Source organism: Emydura macquarii, unplaced genomic scaffold (genome assembly GCF_026122565.2).
Source record: "Emydura macquarii macquarii isolate MOO-44397 ecotype Brisbane River unplaced genomic scaffold, CSIRO-AGI_Emac_v2 contig_561, whole genome shotgun sequence".
Taxonomy (NCBI): domain Eukaryota; kingdom Metazoa; phylum Chordata; order Testudines; family Chelidae; genus Emydura; species Emydura macquarii.
In genome coordinates this window covers 2,526,644-2,544,222 of record NW_027130698.1, presented here as the reverse complement: position 1 = coordinate 2,544,222, position 17,579 = coordinate 2,526,644, and the positions used below count along the sequence as shown (strand labels likewise).

The following is a 17,579-nucleotide window of genomic DNA, read 5'->3' as shown; positions in this document are numbered from 1 at the left end:
ACTTTGGGCAATATAAAGTGAGACTTTCTTTTTATGCCAGGTTCGCTATCTTTTGGAATGGATGGAGGAAGACTTAGAAGAAGCAGAGGAAGGTGCCAATACAGTGAAGCCAGAGTTCTGCCACCCATTATGCCAGTGCTCAAAATGTGAGCCAGCACAAAAGGTTGGAATGTTTTCTGTTCTGTAGATGGAAGAACTTTTGCATTCCTGCAGTTAGTTTTTTTAGACCACGGAAATAATATTCCTATTCTTCCGCACACCTGCATGTCTGCTCACAAGAAGCCTGTGATTAAATGTGCACAGACCGTAACAGAGTTCATCACCTTATGAGATGAAGTTGCTGTACTTGATAATCAGGCTATGGAAAGGATTGGGATAGAGGAGCAGTGTACAAAAGCTCATTTTGCTTTCTGATGGAGGAGTTGAAAACCTGTGTGTTTGGATTTTCTCCTTCACCCCCTTTTTACATTGTTGCGGTCCAGGATTTATAGTCCATACTTTCAGTATGGTCTGAGTAACTTTGTATACACGAGGGTAAAGAGCAGCTCTGCACTAGGCCTCTCAATTGTTTCTTTTACCCCTTCCTTGCTCTAGACCTCTCCAACTTTTCTGCTGATCTGGGCCCTTGAAAGCTTGCCCTCTCAGCCTGTAGAACATCTTTTATTCTTCGCAAGAATCATCTTAGCAAGAAATTTCCAGTACTCCTCATAAATATCAACACAATACTTATTTTGTATCACAAACTGTATCTAAAAAAACTTCAGAGTTAAATATAATTATGGAGAATTGTCATCTCCCTTTCCCATTATTTATCACACAGTGGAGAGGGAAATGGGCTGTGATATGGGATCAGTCATGTTTCTCGTTGGCAGCCACTGTCATGCCTTCTAATGAGTAGCTGTATTGAATACATACATACTGATAACTGTTTCCTTAGAAAACATGTTTTGGGTCTCATTTGTGGAAATAAGGAATGTTCATAATATAAAGAAAATATAAAGCTGATTACCTGCAGCGCAGAAGGAAAAAGGATTATTGTGATTGAATATTGGAGTCTCTTTCTTAACAAAACAAGATCTTCAAGACAATCTGGTTTAGCTAGCTGGGAACAGCAGAGAAATGACCACCTGCCCCTTGAATAAAAATAAGAAGGCATTTATCTAATCTTGCAACTACACCTCTCACACGGGCACGCACACAAATGCACACTGCAGTTGGTAAGAAGGAAGAATGGAAAGGTTTGCTACCATTGTGAAACTGGCTTCTGTGCTCTCTGAGAAAGCAGTAGAACAGAACTTTCTGTAAGTATTGTGTAGCCCACATTTCAGTTGTATCTTAAGTGACTTTTTCCATAGATGGCCTCCAAGGAATTCATGCTACATAGTCCCTCTTACTGTACTATGTCAGTCAGGGTACTGTTTCCTGAAGGGCTGTTATATGAATGCAGATCAATAAGGTTTAGCAGGTCTGCAGGATTCTATTTCCTCAAAGTTTGTGATTTCCAAAAGACTATAGCAATTGTTAGTATACACTGTATTGGTGCCATGGGTTATTTCCACAGGACTGGAATGAATTTTAGCTGTAGCCGGAGCCTTTAACAACTTGATCTTCTCATAGCAGGGAAGTAGGGTTAAGTAATATGTGTCTCCAAGAATGGCAGACTGTGTTCAGTTCTATAATCAGTGTATAAAACAAATGTGATGTGTAACATTAACTCCTACCAGTTACACCTTACTTTATCCCACTAGAGCTAACAACTAATGCAAGTCTGGATCTCTTAAATCACATGTTAAACTGAGCAGTTTTCATTCCCTGGTAATAATAAAAATATTTTTGTGAAATTTCTCTATAGTAACCTATCTTGTTTGAGGAATGGAAAAATAAGACAATTATCCATCACCAGTGCACAGGGCCAGTTCTAGGGGTAGGGGAGCAGGGTCATCAGTTTTCTGCAGGTTTTATTCTTCTTTCCCCCAACAGAAGCTCACAAGAATCCCTGCTAATGGACTTGGAGTAAATGTTACAAACCACGATGGCTTTACACCACTACATATGGCTGCACTGCATGGGCATGCTGAGTTAGTCTACCTTTTGTTGAAACACGGTGCGAATATCAGTGCAAAGAATGCTAACCGTGCAGTACCACTTCACCTGGCTTGTCAGAAAAGTCACTTTCAGGTAACTGGTTCTCTTCATAGTTATAAGCACAGCGGCTAGATTGATTGGGGTGTGGATGGTAGCTGAATAAGTGTGTGTTCTTGGATGGAGGAAAATAGAAAGGGGGGGAAGGGAACAAATAGGTAAATTTCCTATCCCTTCCCTTCATTCCAGGAAATGGGAGGGACAGTTGAGGGTAGCAGAAACCAGAGTATAAAGGAGATTTCTTGGTGGTGGTCTAATGCTGCTTTCTACTGAAGAAGCAGACTGCGCACACTGAGGCTGCCTGTCTGCTTGGTAAGGGAGAAAGCCTCTTTCAGTAGCCTCAGCATGGACTGTGCAGAGCTAGCCTGAGGATTTTGTTTTGAAGGAGGGGTGAGTGAAATAGACCAGAGGGATCTGGCCTCAGACACAGGATGGTGTAGTTCTACTGAGGATGAATGTATTCCTCCTAAATGTTAAACTTGATATGCAGCTTCAGGGACTCCCTCCTAAATCCAAAATGGTTGTGGGACTTGTAGGACACTGCTGCATCCAGCAGTTCTTCCAACAAGCCTGTCATGCTTTTCAGGTACCAGGCTAGGAAGGCAAGCTATTATCACTTTGCAACAGTCAAATGCAAATGAGTTATAGCTCTGCTTTACCGCACAACTTGTGAGACCTGGGGTCACCCCACGCTCAAGCAAATCAGTAGTATTTCCCAGGTTGTGTGCATCTTCTTTACATTATTGAGAACACACACACAAACAGATATCAGTTTATGTATATAATTTCAGAACACTTGGTTATATGCAGTCTGTTATATGGGCGTGTTCGTATCCTCTGCATCCACTGTATTCTCTTAGTGAGCTTCTATGTATGGTACAAACATAGAAACCCATTTCAAGAAACTTTGTGATCTGAATAGGAGAGGCCTTAATGGTTCTAATTAATTCCCTGGGACCCCAATCCTACTTCCATTGGAGAGAGTGCAAGTTTTGCCATTGACTCAATTTAGGAGCATAATCAGGTGCAAGAAACTGTCTTGACTTGTCACTCGGCAGCAATCAACATCATGCAGTGAAAATTAGGCCTCCTGGGGTGAAAGAACTCACCCATTCACCTGTTACACTAATCTGCCATATACATTTCTTCAATCCGCAAACTACTCTGACACTGAATCCTTACAACTCAGCTTGTGTAGGGTAGTAACAGTGAGAAATGTATGTATATTTAAGTGAGGCACATCTGGGTTTATTAAATATGGTTTGAGCTTCAGCAGTTTAAAGCTTCCATATACAGGCAGCTGGACACTTCTCTTTCCAAGGTAGAATGGTTTTCCCCCCAAATTAACCATTTTAAGAGGGCTTCTAGATTTAAGATTTTAGTTTTGTGATTACTTTAGCCTCCCAAGCTTAGACACCTTTCTGTTACCTATGCTGTGGAATAGAGCTTTAATGTGGTTTTCATGTATCACATTTAAATTGATTTAATCAGATTATTAACTCCTTGGGGCAGGCACTGTGTCTTTGTATATGTTAATATAGCACCTAGCACAGTAGGGATCCAGCCCTGATGGGGCTGGGGAGTAAGTGGGAGAAGCTTGGCCCTACAACAGTATTACTATTGACATTCTCAACCCAGAGTGTATATTTGTAACATCACTTACTAGAATAGATTTGTTTTGTTCTAGAATCGAAGGCCTTGACCCTGGTCTGTATCCCTAAGAATTGTCACTGTTTACAAAAAGCACAGGGGAAACAATGTATTATATTGGGCATGGATGTGTCAAGAATGACAAACTGAGCTTTCAGAGTAATAGTTCTAGTATCCACAAAAGTAATATTTCCTACAGTATATCACCTCTAACAGTCATCCATGTGCTTAGAAAAAAGTATACACCCACAAACATACACTATGAACTATGGGTGAGTCAAATATTTTTTATATTAAAGAGTTATTTTCACTTCTAAACAAAAAACAACTTCCTTGTTAGTGGTCTGAATTTTGTTGTCAAACAAGCAAAACAGTTTAACTGCATTAGGCAGTGCTGTCTGCTAATATTTCACATTCCAAAATAACTAAGTGGTTTTGAAAAGTAGATGCGTGGAGCTAAGCCTGCCACACTGCAGAAAGGAAGTTAAAGGTTTTTATGTCTTTAAAAAAACCTCTTAAGTCCAGAAAACTCCCCGGAGAAAGAGAGAAAAGATCCCTCCTGTGCTTCAGTAATCATTTCCTCAGTACTGAAATTGTTTATGTATGGGCTTTCTCCTTCCTAATGGCCTGAAATTATTGTATAATGTAAGGCTGGCTCAAATGAAACCATTTCACATCAAACATGTTATAATAAATGTCTTGTGCAACTGGCTTTTCATGCATATTTGCATTCCTTTTTAGACATATTTCAACCCATGTTTAAAAGCTTCTGCCTCATGTTTAAAGATTTAAAAAGAAACTAATTTAATAGCTGTTTGCTGGCAGCAGAATTTCTGCTAACAGACCTCATGAAATTAGTCCTCCTGAGAGTGGAAGTGACGCTGCTTTAAGTAAATTTCCCCAGGAATTCATTCCCTCTCCATTTCATAGCCCAGCTTAGGGTCCCTTATGGCTATGTATTCACGTACTTTGTGTCATTCTTTTCTTTGTGCTGTGCCATGTTCTTCTCTGAGGTCATGAAGTCATTGAGTTCCTTTCACGTGTACTTGCTGCTGCATTTTTAGATGGAATGTGATCAGCACTGGACACACCCGAGTTTAGTTTTAGCATAATGCTGATTCATGGATTGAAACTTCCTTCTGTACTTCAGGAAATTGTAATCAGGTGGATGCATCTTATCCAGTGGCATGTCCATCTCCTGGGCTTTTTAATGGGTTTATTCATTTTCTTTTGAGAACCTCACAGAGAAAAAAATAGTCTCTCACTTCAGAGTTCAAGGGTACGCGTGTGTGTGCAAGCTCACATCTGTGTCCTTACTGTTGGGTGGGAGTGCTACATGCTTCTGCTCTCTAAACATACATCCAGAGCAGTGAGACATGGGCCACTGGAAGCTCTGTGAATGGTATTCAGTTCTCTCTTTGGCTCCAGGTTGAGCTGAAAACATGGGAAGTACTGAAGGAGAAGAGTAAGCTAGCTGGGGGGAGAGGGTGACAAGACTGATGTATGGGAGACACTAAATGGAAGGGGAAAATATTGGATGTGAGAAAGAAGGTGGAAAGGACAAAAATGGAGAAGGGTGTGAGAAATAGAAGAAAAAAGGAAAATCTGGACTGTGTAAAGGAGAGAGGAAAAGGCAGTACAATGGAATTGAAATGAAGAGAACTTTAAAGAAAGAGATAAAATACTAAAGAAAATGTAAACAAGGAGGAAAAGATGTCCACAACTCCCAGGTTAATGAATGTTAGTTCTCTGATGTTAGACTATATTGTACTTCCCAGCCAATTATCCTACAACTCCTTAATCTACTAGGCTGAGGGATACCAGGATGGAATTGCTGTGGAGCATTCATCCTTTGTAAGATCATTGGCGCATGCATGCGTGCGTACGTATGTACACACACAAGTCCCAGAACCAGGTTATTTATTTTACTGACTATTGGGGACTGGCGGGGAAAAGTTTCAAATTAACTTTTTTAACCTTTAAGATGCAAAAAAGGAAAACAAAGTACTGTAGGCAAAAATCTGTGCCAGATAGCCAGCAGTAGACCTGGAGAGAAGCAGCCTTCTGCTGCTTGTCCACCATGATGACCACTGTGTCATCCGGACAGTTATGAAGCAAAGACTTCAGAGAGAAGAATCTTTTCATTGTTTGTGTTTCTCTTTCAATGTTAAATTTATATTGGATTCTTTAAGGATCTTCTCCAGCCAGTTTATTTTAAAGGAAGGTAAATTGCATGTAGCATTTCTAGATTAGGTGCTTAAAATAACTAAATTGTCTTGTGACCAGTGGAAATTTACACTGAAAATACTGCTTTTTCCCTCTATATGTGTTCATTCTCCATGAACTTAATTTCCAAAAGTTAACTGGTGAATTTGGGTGCCTCTATTTTTGGCAGCCTTATTGTGAACAAGTCTGCTTTTCAAAAAGTGCTGAGCACTCAAAATCACTACTCACATTTGAAAATGTAGGCCCATATTAGTCTGATGGGCACAGATAACAAATCAGCCTTTAGATTGTCTACATAAGATGCTCCTTACTGGCATTAAACCAAGTGAGCACAATATAAGAACACAGAGCAAGGGGTACACAAGATTCAAGAACCCAGATTCTGAACTGCTCCTCGTTTGAATCAGTGTTCTCTGCATCAGTGGGACTCTTAAGCTAAACCACTGGTTCTGAGTATCAGAAACACTTCAGTCTTGAATTATAGTATCAGAAAATGTATTCCATTATAAAAGTCATTAGTGGTGAAGCAGTAACTACAATGGTATTTTAATCCTATAGTTCTGGTAAATTAAAGTATTTTAAACTGGAACTTTAATCTCTCTTCCAATAGGTAGTAAAGTGTCTAGTGGCTTGCAATGCTAAACAAAATAAAAGAGATATACATGGAAATACTCCCTTAATTTATGCTTGCTTGAATGGCCAACATGAGATTGCAGCCTTCTTGTTAGAGGTAAGACTTCTTCAAAGAAAATATTATGTTCAAAATATCCTTTCTCTTGTGATATTTAAGATGGAACTGTTAATATTACATTTACTGAATACAAAACATTAGTATTAATACAAATAATACATTTATCCTTTAAAACTGCTGAAAGGAAAATTGAGAGCAGTTCTTCATTCCTCCCCCATTAACTCCATTCCCTAGGGTGTTTTGTTTGGATAAATACTTCCGTTATTGCAGGTAACACATATTATTTAACACCTTCGTGCATGGTATCTAGCTTTTCTGATCATGGTGTATATCATCAAAATTATCAAATAACTGGTAACAAAGTCTGATAATATATCAAAAGCATTTTTTTCTTAAAAATCTCTCACAAGCCTCACCAACAAGATGGGATATGTAGCAGATATATGCAAAATGAAATGAATTGTTTCATTAAATTAAAGGGGAATTATCATTGTTGGAGGACTTGTTGTTGAAGTCATTGTGTAAATCCATACTTTCTGTATATAGCTGAAAGGTTTCTAATTGTTTCGGTATGGTACTCTATGTACTTTTTAAAAAGAGACAGAGAATGGAAGTGTGCTGCCTCCAGTTGATGCTATTTTTTCCTTATACCATTTAATTTAATTTTTTTATGTTTCTTTCCAGCATGGGGCCTCTGTTAACCTTTCTAATAACAAGGGAAATACAGCACTGCATGAGGCTGTGATAGGAAAACATGAAGTCTTGGTAGAATTGCTACTTCAGAATGGTGCTTTGAATCACATTAGGAACAAAAGGCAGTGTACACCTCTTGACTGTGCTGAGCTGGTAGGTGCAAAAAATCTGCTTCTAGTATTAGGTGTCCCATTTTAGCTTGAAATCCACATAGAGCAAAATATGACATCAGGAAGAGAGAAGACAAAACATGCTTCAGTAAAAGAGGATGGAAGCTTTATGTATATATGCAGATCAAGAAATTTTCTGACTTAAATTATCACTGGATGTGTTCCCTGATTAAGTGGGTCAGAACAGTCTGAAGGACCTTATTGTTGAGTACTAGAATTCTTTTGCCTCCCTTTAGCAGAATCCTTGCGTGTTTTATTTCTGAAATTAAACATATGCTTTGCAGAAGAAAAATTAGTCTGGAAGCAGCATAAACACAGACAGATGTACAAATGTGTGAACATTAAGTTAAAATTCATGCTGAGAATGTCACGAGAAGGGAAGGAAAGAAGTCCATTGATGTACATTGAATGCTTTCTGCCACAGATGATAGTGAGGTAGATTGTTCAAAAGAATAAGGGCTCTTCAGATTGTTTTTCTCCCAACATATATTTCCAAAATCCATTATCAGGGAAAGCTGTGTTTTAGACCCGTTTGCAGTCCCTCTTGAGTGCATCCTGCAGGTGCCTGGGTTGGCTATCTTCTCTTCACTGTGGTCCAACCACTTGGATTGGTGGGTTACAGTGCCCTCTGTTTCCCAACCATGTAAATACACCAGGCCCAACATCTGCAAGAAGCTTTCCTCTGGGAGCCTCTGACCAGTGGCTAATTATAGTGATCCCCAAAACAACTTCTTCAAAACAAATCTATTGTTTATTCACCCGAAGGTGCATAACATAGCAAGCAAGGAGAAAAGGGTTAAAACACCAAAAGTCTATCAGCATCTGGTCTCACCTAAGCTTTATCTGTTCCTTATAAGTTTTGGTAAGCTCCACTTAGCTCAATTATATCCATTTCTGTTCTGGGAGCAACACAGCTCTGCTGAAGCTTCTCTCTCCTTCCCCCCCACCCTCCTCACATCCCCCAGCAGCTGCTGCCCAGCCCTGACTTCTTCTCTAGGTGAGGGTTTTAATGGTTTAGTGTCCCTTTGATTCTAGATTCAGGCCATGGGGGAATAAATCTATTAACCTTTCTGGAACCAGGTAGGTGGGGATTTCCTGATTTAATAGTGTGTTGCACCCTCATCTTCTCACTTTTCTTTCAAGGACTCCTACTATTCTCTGTAGAGATTTCTATCTCTTATTTCATTTCCTGCTTGTTTTTTTCTTAACAGCCCCCCTTTGATTTAACTCTGTCTAGTTAGACAGAATTAATATCAAGCAAATAAACTGAGGTACATATAACATTCATGCAAAATTCTTCCTCGTTCTCCACATCCATATGTCCATCTCTTCTGATGCATATCTTGTTCATTCCCTGATTTATTTCTTACCTTGTTTACAGAAACCTTCTTTTCTAGTCTTCTGTTTTCTTTTCTTTCCCCTCCTCCAATTTGCTGTCAGCCCTACTACTAGTTGTATTTCTCACTCTGGCTATCTCCACATTTTCCCTTCAGTCCCTTTTGCTGTTTCTTACCCTGTCAAACTCAAACCCTTCTCAGTCTCCTCTTCAAAGATCACGCATGATCTTGCCTCTAAGTCTTATAACTTCAGTCTATTGCCTTTTCTTACTCTCTACTCTCTTCCTAATCCAGCCTCTTTACCACCCTCTTTATTGTCTTTTTTCAGGCTGCTACCTTATGCTTGGAACAGTCTGCTACTCCTTGCCTGCCTGGTGCCCTCTCTTCCAAGAACACACCCTACACTAGTCTCATCTCCACTAGTAACCTCCTCATACTCTCCCTTCCCTGAATTATTGTCTGTTTGCCCTTTGGGGAGTGCCTACCTCTTATAACACACTGTGTACAAGTATTCAGTGAGTCAGGGAAATTCAAAGTGACTATCCTTTTTTTTAAAAAAGGAGAAGAAAATGGGAGGGAGATTATGTTTTAAAATATAAAACAGCAACAGCCTCCTTTCTGAATTACGTTACATTGGGTATAGCCATGCTCTGTGGGAAAGGGGAAGAAGATATTGAGGGCACTGTCTCTCCCAATGAACCAGAGCACCCTAGGAATCTACTATGGCTGCTCCCCCAATTATTGCTTAAGTAATGCCTTAGAAATCTAGACAAAATTCGGATGTTCTAATTGGCTGTGAGTGATGGGAATCCCACTTAAATAATGCTTAGTTAAATGCACAGATCTAACTTCCCCATTCAGTAATAGCAATAAATGCTCCATAATATTACATTAGAAGGGATTATTGCACCGTTTGGGTGATTACAGTCACTCTGCTTTCAGCTTGGGGCTCTATAACAAGCCCTGAGGCCTGTGATAACAGCTCTGAAGTGCACTGCTGCCTGGATCTTATTACTTCTGTTATTTATTCATAAATTTGATCAACCCGTACATTACCCGGTTTAAAACAGCAATTTGTAGCATTGATAACTTTCATCTTTTCCAAATCTGGAGTATTTTAATGGTAGAACATCTGTGGAGGACACAATCTTTAGCTCACCAGTTTGGAATAGCGGAGCTTGTGGAATACTAGACAAATTTCTGCTTCCATTTAAACTTGAAATTAAAGTACTCCTATAATTGTAGGTTTCTGTTTATCAAGGTATATTATGCTGTTTGTTGCAGTCATTTTGGCTGAAAATGATTAAGCAGCACATTCTGCATTGATTACTGAGCCCTAATGTGTACTGATGTTTTCTTTGTTTTAATAATGGTGAAAACTGAAACTCTTATTATTAAGAATTCAAATATCATGAAGTTGCTACAAACAGCACCAAGTGATGCACCAACGTCATCTGAGGGAGGAGAAACAGACTATGAGCAACATGTTACTGTCAAGATCAGGAAAAAAGGTATGCTAGATCAGATATTCTGTAGTATTTATTTTAATTATAATATAGCTTTAAAGGAACAGCTGTGTTACATACTGTTTATTACAAGTAACATCTAAATTTAGTGTAACTGAAAAAGATTGGAGGAGGGAAAGTAATTTGGCCATTAAGTTTACCTTGTGCATTTGATGTTACTTTGCGTAACTTTCATAGTCTCTTCTGGGTAATCAGTTTTCTCTTTTTGTTTGTAAGAGTCTCTCAGATGCACCAACAGAGGAGAGACATTTAATGGTGAGGAGAATGGGGCTGTAAAACCACCACAGCTGCTAGGGAATTCAGGAGAGGGTAGCGCCTGATATGGCTTTTAGTTTATTTTTTTAAATTGTGACTAGATTTCGGGTTGGCTGTTCCTTTTAAACAGTATGGAATCTGTACTGTACAGAGGTCCATTTGTGTTTATTCAGAGGGACAAGAGAATTTATTCATTCAGTATTCCTGTGTGTTTGCTTTGTGGTCTTTTTTTCCCCTTAAGAGAGATATGTGGGAAAAGGAGAGAGTTAGGATCTATGTGACTCCACCGAAGACCTATTTCATCTGAAAAAATACACGAATAGTCAAGTAAATGGGCAGACTCTGAGTTTAAAGTGACTTACACTGAAATGCTGCCTTGGAAACTGAAGGAAGGAAGTACTCTCATTAGTTGTGCTACCTAGTTGCTTAGGTGTGATAACAAATCTGATCAGTGTTACTAACGTTGCACTAAGCTATGGCATAGTGCCAATCCTGCCTTAGAATCCACCTGCAACTCTTCAGTTTCTCAGATTAGCAGATATGAGGGGGAGCAATGCAACAGGAAAGATAAATGGCATTTTGCATTAGTGCTTAGCATCAGAAAAGGGAAGTGTATGGTGTAAGGAAGACTGGAGTCTCTGCCTTTGTTTGTGTACATGCAGCCAATTGATCAACTTGTTACATCCTAGTTGATCACGTTAGTATAGCATTCTGTACCTGTGCTGAAATACCTGTTCCTTGGGTTTGAACTCAGGATTAGCCTGGTGGTGTTTAATTGCATTGTAGTCCTATAGAAGTTAAATGCCTTTCTGCCTTCTGCAGGGAACCATGATTTTTGCCTGTAACTTCATTTATTTTTACACATTAATTTTTTTAATGTGATGTTATAACATCCTACAGGATTAATGGAGCTTTGTTTTTACTTTTTTAGTAGCACCCAGATGTGTGGAGTCAGACACATCCTTTTGTTCGTTTTGCTCTAACGAACAATGATGGACGAAGCCCAGCATTGTTTCTAATTAGATTGTATCAGATGGATATTTTGCCCTACTTGCCTATACTTCAAATACAAGTTCATCCATCTTAATAATGTTCAGTAGGGAAAAAAGTCTTATTTCTACCAAAATTAGTTAACTTATTTAATAGAACTTTGGTATTGATTTTTGAGAAGTGACTTTTCAGTATTTCTACAAATGTATTTAACTTTGTTGCCATTAATTATGACATCAAACATTTTTGGACAGGCACTGATAGAGTTGAATCGAAATATAATGTGTATCTCTTAAAATAATTGATTTATAATGTTGTCCAAATGCATGAATGCAGTTTGGTTTTCAGTTTCCTGCTATTCTCAAAATTATGTTACTCCTGTTACAGGAGCAATTGCATCTTTTCATGAGAAATAAATTTAAAAAAAAAATCAGAGTTTTAGTAATCGTTTAAAATAATACTTGGACCTAATTAGAACCCATGCTTACGTAATGGGGAAGTTTGTTGCTATGACACTGGTCACAAGCTCCAGAGCAGGTTTTTGAAGTTAGAAAGAGCAACCCCTTGGCCCTTAACATGTGATCAGTTTTCCAAGTGTTTGACACAAGGGTAGTATTGTGATGATGCCAATAATTTAATGAAGTTGAGTCACTGCTTTAAAAACTTTGGCCAACCCATGAATTTAGGTGAGCTTTTACAAATGATTATGGCCATTTTTTAAAATAATTTTTCTTAAGAAAGATGATAAATATTTTGTAGTTAACATGAGAGTTATAGAAATATCCTAATGTGAGAGGCAGAAATGCTACTTTCAGGAATGATGGTGGCAGTTTCAGAGAACAATAAGAAACATGACATCATAAATCAGAAAAGCACCAGGGTTATGTGGTCGTTGTTCATCAACTGATTATGGCTTGGAAACATTTGAAGTGAAGTCCCTGAACTCGAGAACTATTTTAACATAGTTTAACAAAATGCCCTTGTGAAACTGGGACAGTCATGCTAATCTGACCAGGGCTATGTTTCTTTCTTTTTGCAACTTAAAATGGCTTAAAACATCCTACAAGAAAATGTGACTGGTTCAGATGACTTCCATTACAGCTTTTAAAATGATTTTTAAAATTAAGTTAAGCAGATACCACTTTTTTATTCAAAACTGTTCCAACTTGATTCTAAAATAGGATTGAAATTTAATTTCCCACCCCTCACCTCCACCCCACCCTGTTTTTTTTAACATGTAGTGAATGTTAAGATACCTGAGACAGCAGATGATCCCATCAGCAGACGACTTCAACTGGTCCAATCAATCAACAGATTTAACAAGTAAGCAAAGAAACCTCTTTGATATCACTGACGTCATTTCCCAACAAGTAAGAAACATAGCTTTTTAAATTAAGAAGAAAATGGGTGAAGCATATATCACACACCAGATAAAACCAGATAGGCTGGCTTTTTCAAAGCAGTCTGAGGCATTTTGCTACACATTTCTCATTAATTTTAATCTATACTGCTTTGGAAATCTCCAAAAAGTGTTTCATTGAGACATTTTGAAAACTGATGATGATGATGACGATGATACTTTTGATAACTTCGGATAGTTGTATTTAGGCTCTTATACATTTAAACTCCAAAGTATATTCTATGCTAAATAGTTATTTATCCACAGAAAACATTAGTAGATATTTTTTTGGGGAAGGGTTGTTTTTAATATGAACACGATTCAGGTACCAGATCTTTGTATGTTATTGAAATGTTGCCATCTTGTGGCTGATGAGTCCACAAGACTATGTTGCAGAGAGACTGCAACTAAACGTATGTTGCTTCGTAGTTAGTTCTAATCTTTTTCAAATATATTTTTAGATCAAAATATTTACGGAGAACAATAACAAGAGATAAAAGTGTCCCTAATTTTGATGATGAATTATTGCATCAGGTAGGAGGAAATGTTTGCTTGCTTTCTTTGTATAGCAATTTTATTTGCTTCTGCACTTATGGAGGCCTCATGCCAGCTCTCACATCTCCTACTGTTTAGTCACTCACTGCAGGATCCATCTGTGTGTTGTCTGTGTCCTGCCCAGAACAATCTGGGATATATCAAGCCTTAGAGCATGAGAGAAAAGAGCTGAAATCAAGCAGAGATTAAACTGACATTATTAGTCTTTTAAGTAGATTGAGGAAAAAGCCTAGAAGGGACCTTTGAGGTGGAGACCTTGGTGTCAAGATTCAAGATAGCTCTTACTTTATAAGCACTAATGTGCCCATTGTTAGGGAAGGATTATTTGCAAGTAATTAAGGCAGTAAACTGGTGTTGGAACTCCTGAGTTCCATTCCCCACTCTGCCACAAGTCACTTAATCTGGGCAAGTCACTTAATAAGTCTGTCTCTGTTTCCCCATCTGTGAAATGGAAGAACACTTTTCTACTTCACAAAGCTGTTGTGAGGCTCTGTAAAGCACTTTGAGATCATCAGATGAAGATGCTAAATATGTTATTACTTCTAACCAATACTAACCATAATACATCAAGAATTTAGTTAACAGTGGGATTTTTGAATGTTGATCAGGCAGTAGCTTATACCAACATGGTGGTTTCCAAAAAGCTGATGTGCAAAACGATATACAGCTTTTCTGCCATGTGTAATTGTTTCAGCACTATGATTTTACTAGACCTTTGCATTCTAAATTACTATAGTAGCTTGAATTTTGGAGATGCCCATTCTGAAAGTTTTGGAAGATCTTTTGGTAATAAGGACTATTTTTATTTATTCTTATTTATAGAACATCTATCATTAGTATACCTGGACTTTGCTTTATATTTTTAGTTACCTTAACTTCTGTAAAGTATCTCTGTTCCAGGAGAACCACCCGCTTTGCCAACCAAAAAATAATCCAGGTAGGGAGGAGCAGGTTTGAAAAGGGGAATTAAAATAGTTGAAGAGGACAACTATAGAAAGACTATGGCAGACAAGGACCCTGCCTCCAGTCCAGTTACATCGTGAAGTCTCAACTGAAATTGGTGACAGTCTGGGTATCTGTTGTCTTGGAGGGTAGAAATGGTGGTTATTTAACTACCCGAGTCCTAGATTTAGAGAGGTACTGTGATCAAGTGGACAGAGCACTGAAAATGAAGACAGCTTGAGTTTTATTCCCAGCTCTGCTGACTATTTGTATAGCCTTGGGCAAATTACTTAATGTCTCTCTACCTGTTTCTTCATGTCTAAAATGGGGATAAGAATTACACTGCTTTGTAAAGCACTTTTAATCCTTGGCTATATGCTCTAAGTACTTTTTGATAATACTGTATAATAAAAGTAGACCTTGGAATGAATCTGTAGGCTTATATTAAGATGTATTCATTTCACTTTTTATAGGCAGAGAAATACTGAATGCCTTTAACATGTACCATTTCTTCCTTCCCACAGTTAGCTATTAAGAGCTTTGATAAAACCAAGTTAAAACCTATTGTCCAGATGCTGGGCCAGAGCAAAGCTAAGATTATTGATGCAGAAAGAGGTGAACCTGTGAAACATGATGATGTGATAAACGCTCCTCTTAGAAGTAAACAAATGCATCGAAGACATACTGTTAGTGTGGCACTTTCAATAGAGAATGTCAATGACGACAGCGATTTATCCAACACAAGAGATCCAAGTATTTCACTGTCAAAAGACTGCTCTGATGACTTGCTTTCAAAACACTAACAAGGAAGTGTGAATTTGCTGCCAAAAACTAAAAACCAGGTGGTGCCAGTTTCATGATCCTCCTGTTGGGCATTAAAGAATTAAATGAAGCCTAGAAGCTGTGCTTTCAAAAATGGATCATAAAGATGAATCTTTAGCAGAGACAGAATGTTCCCATATGGCTTGCACTTTTGAAGACTGAATCCTCTCAGTTTATCCTGGAGACCACTACCCAGCCAATTTGTGACTGATTTCTGCAAACTAAGACATACTGAGATGTCAAAGTATTTAGACAGAAAGAAATGACATTTTCCCATTCCACTATCAAAGCACTTATTAAGAAATTGGTTATAACAGTAAAGGAGAAAAAGGCTATCTGATACTTTCCAGCCACCCACTCCTGTTTTTTAAAAGTATTGCATTTTTTTTTCTTTTCGGTTTTTGTCACTAAATTGGTTACATTATATATTTATTGCCAGAAGGAATTCAAGTCTCTATTTTTATTATAATGCTATGAACCACTATAGTGATAATTTAATAGCATCTTAGGAATTATTGTAATTTCTGTATGTTGCAACTAGCTACGCAAATAGTCCATAAAATCTACAGCATGATGTAAAGACCTCTATATGACATGAACATGAAGGGCAGTATCCTGCAGTCCCTATGCAGGCAAAGCTCCCATTGATTTCAGTGGGACATTCGCCTGCAGGATCACGTACTACTGGGGTTGGAATAATGTAAGATGTTCTCAAAAAGAACAGCTTTGGACTGAAGAATATTCAGATCCCAATTAAGATGTTCATTTTTGTGCAGAAACAAGCATGCTTAACACACACAGCTGACTTTTTCCCCTGAGCAAATCACACATACACGTTCGCACCTCTGCACATGGGCAGAAGCCTACCGACACACCTACCAGCTAAGTGATCTGGCAGGAAAAGTTGTGTGAACATTCCTTAACTGAGGTGAATAGTCCCATTGGGTTATTTGACCAAGGAAGGTACTATTCACACCAGTAAGAGTTTGCAGAACAGGGATGCATGTTATCTTCATTTTAAAGGTGATCACCTTAAAGGATGCTCACAGATAACTAGATGGAAGCTTAGATTTGGAACTTGTTTCTTAACATGTTTTCAGTTAATTTTTTTTTAAAGTGGGGGGTAAAACGTAAAAACACTTGAATAGCACAAATGAGATTCTTAATGTGCTAGTTGTGGTTAAATTTGGTCACATCCAATTAACATGTTTTTCTTTTATAAAATAATAAAATAGACAATTCTGATTTTTTTATAGTGGTATTGATAACGTGCTTAGGACACTGAAGTTGGAGAACTTGCCATGTGATTGTTTTCAAATAGATTTTTAATGAGAAGTAATATGTACAGCCTGTGCACATAACTGAAAAAACTCGCAGATAAGGATTGCATGTATATTTTTCAAAATAATTTGCGTTCATCTAATTTTCTAATGTGCCTTGGATTTGTGCCAAATGAGAGAAAAGAAAAATAGTAAAATTAATTATTCTTGAAAATGTTCCTAAATTTGACTACTTATTTAAAAACTGACTCTCTTTTGCACTTTCTTCTCACTTTTGTTCTTGTGACAATGTTTGATTATTTTACTTTGAGCCTAAGGATGGTTTAATTAATCTCTTGGAATATATACACTGTTTGGGTGACTCCCCCCCTTCCCCAACACTTCATATTACCACTGAGCAAATGAACATGCTTTTTTCCCCTTAAGCTTTATTCTTTAACCTAATTTTAAGGCCTGCATATAAAAGGGAAAAGTTACAGAAGCAGTTGGATTTGAATGGGTTATTTCCTATTTCTAGATGATTTCTATGCCTATCCTTCCTTCTCTGCCCCATACTATACAGTCTAGTTATAAACAGCTTGAGAAAAAGCATGATCTTGTCCTTAAATTATAGGAGTTGGAGTCAGGATACATGGACACTCTGCTTTTGGTCCTCCTGACAGACTTTCGAATGGGACCTAGGGGAAATCCCTTATTGTTACACTGTGTAAAATTGAGTTAATTACCTACTTAACACAGGGTTGTTTCATAGATAAATTTATTTTCTATTTAGTGCTTGGAGATGTTTAAATGGATAGTGCAAGATATCATTTGTAAATTTAAGATTAAAATGGGAAACTTATGTAAAGAAGAATCTTGAGCACATTTTACAATTGATTTATGGGGATTAACTTCAGTTTTT

At 37.9% G+C, this 17,579-nt stretch overlaps 1 protein-coding gene across 4 annotated transcripts in view; it reads left to right on the top strand.

The window, feature by feature from the left end:
• Positions 1 to 16,892, top strand: part of ANKRD27 (ankyrin repeat domain 27) — a 64,412-nt gene extending 47,520 nt beyond the window's left edge. For all 4 annotated transcript variants that reach the window (XM_067540017.1, XM_067540019.1, XM_067540018.1 and 1 more), the window contains exons 22-29: positions 41 to 163; positions 1,981 to 2,178; positions 6,629 to 6,748; positions 7,394 to 7,555; positions 10,309 to 10,420; positions 12,922 to 13,003; positions 13,541 to 13,613; positions 15,101 to 16,892. In XM_067540017.1, the coding sequence (XP_067396118.1) occupies positions 41 to 163; positions 1,981 to 2,178; positions 6,629 to 6,748; positions 7,394 to 7,555; positions 10,309 to 10,420; positions 12,922 to 13,003; positions 13,541 to 13,613; positions 15,101 to 15,379 (1,149 nt within the window). In that variant the 3' untranslated portion in view covers positions 15,380 to 16,892. The remainder of the gene's footprint in view (positions 1 to 40; positions 164 to 1,980; positions 2,179 to 6,628; positions 6,749 to 7,393; positions 7,556 to 10,308; positions 10,421 to 12,921; positions 13,004 to 13,540; positions 13,614 to 15,100) is intronic.
• Positions 16,893 to 17,579: the final 687 nt, after the last annotated feature.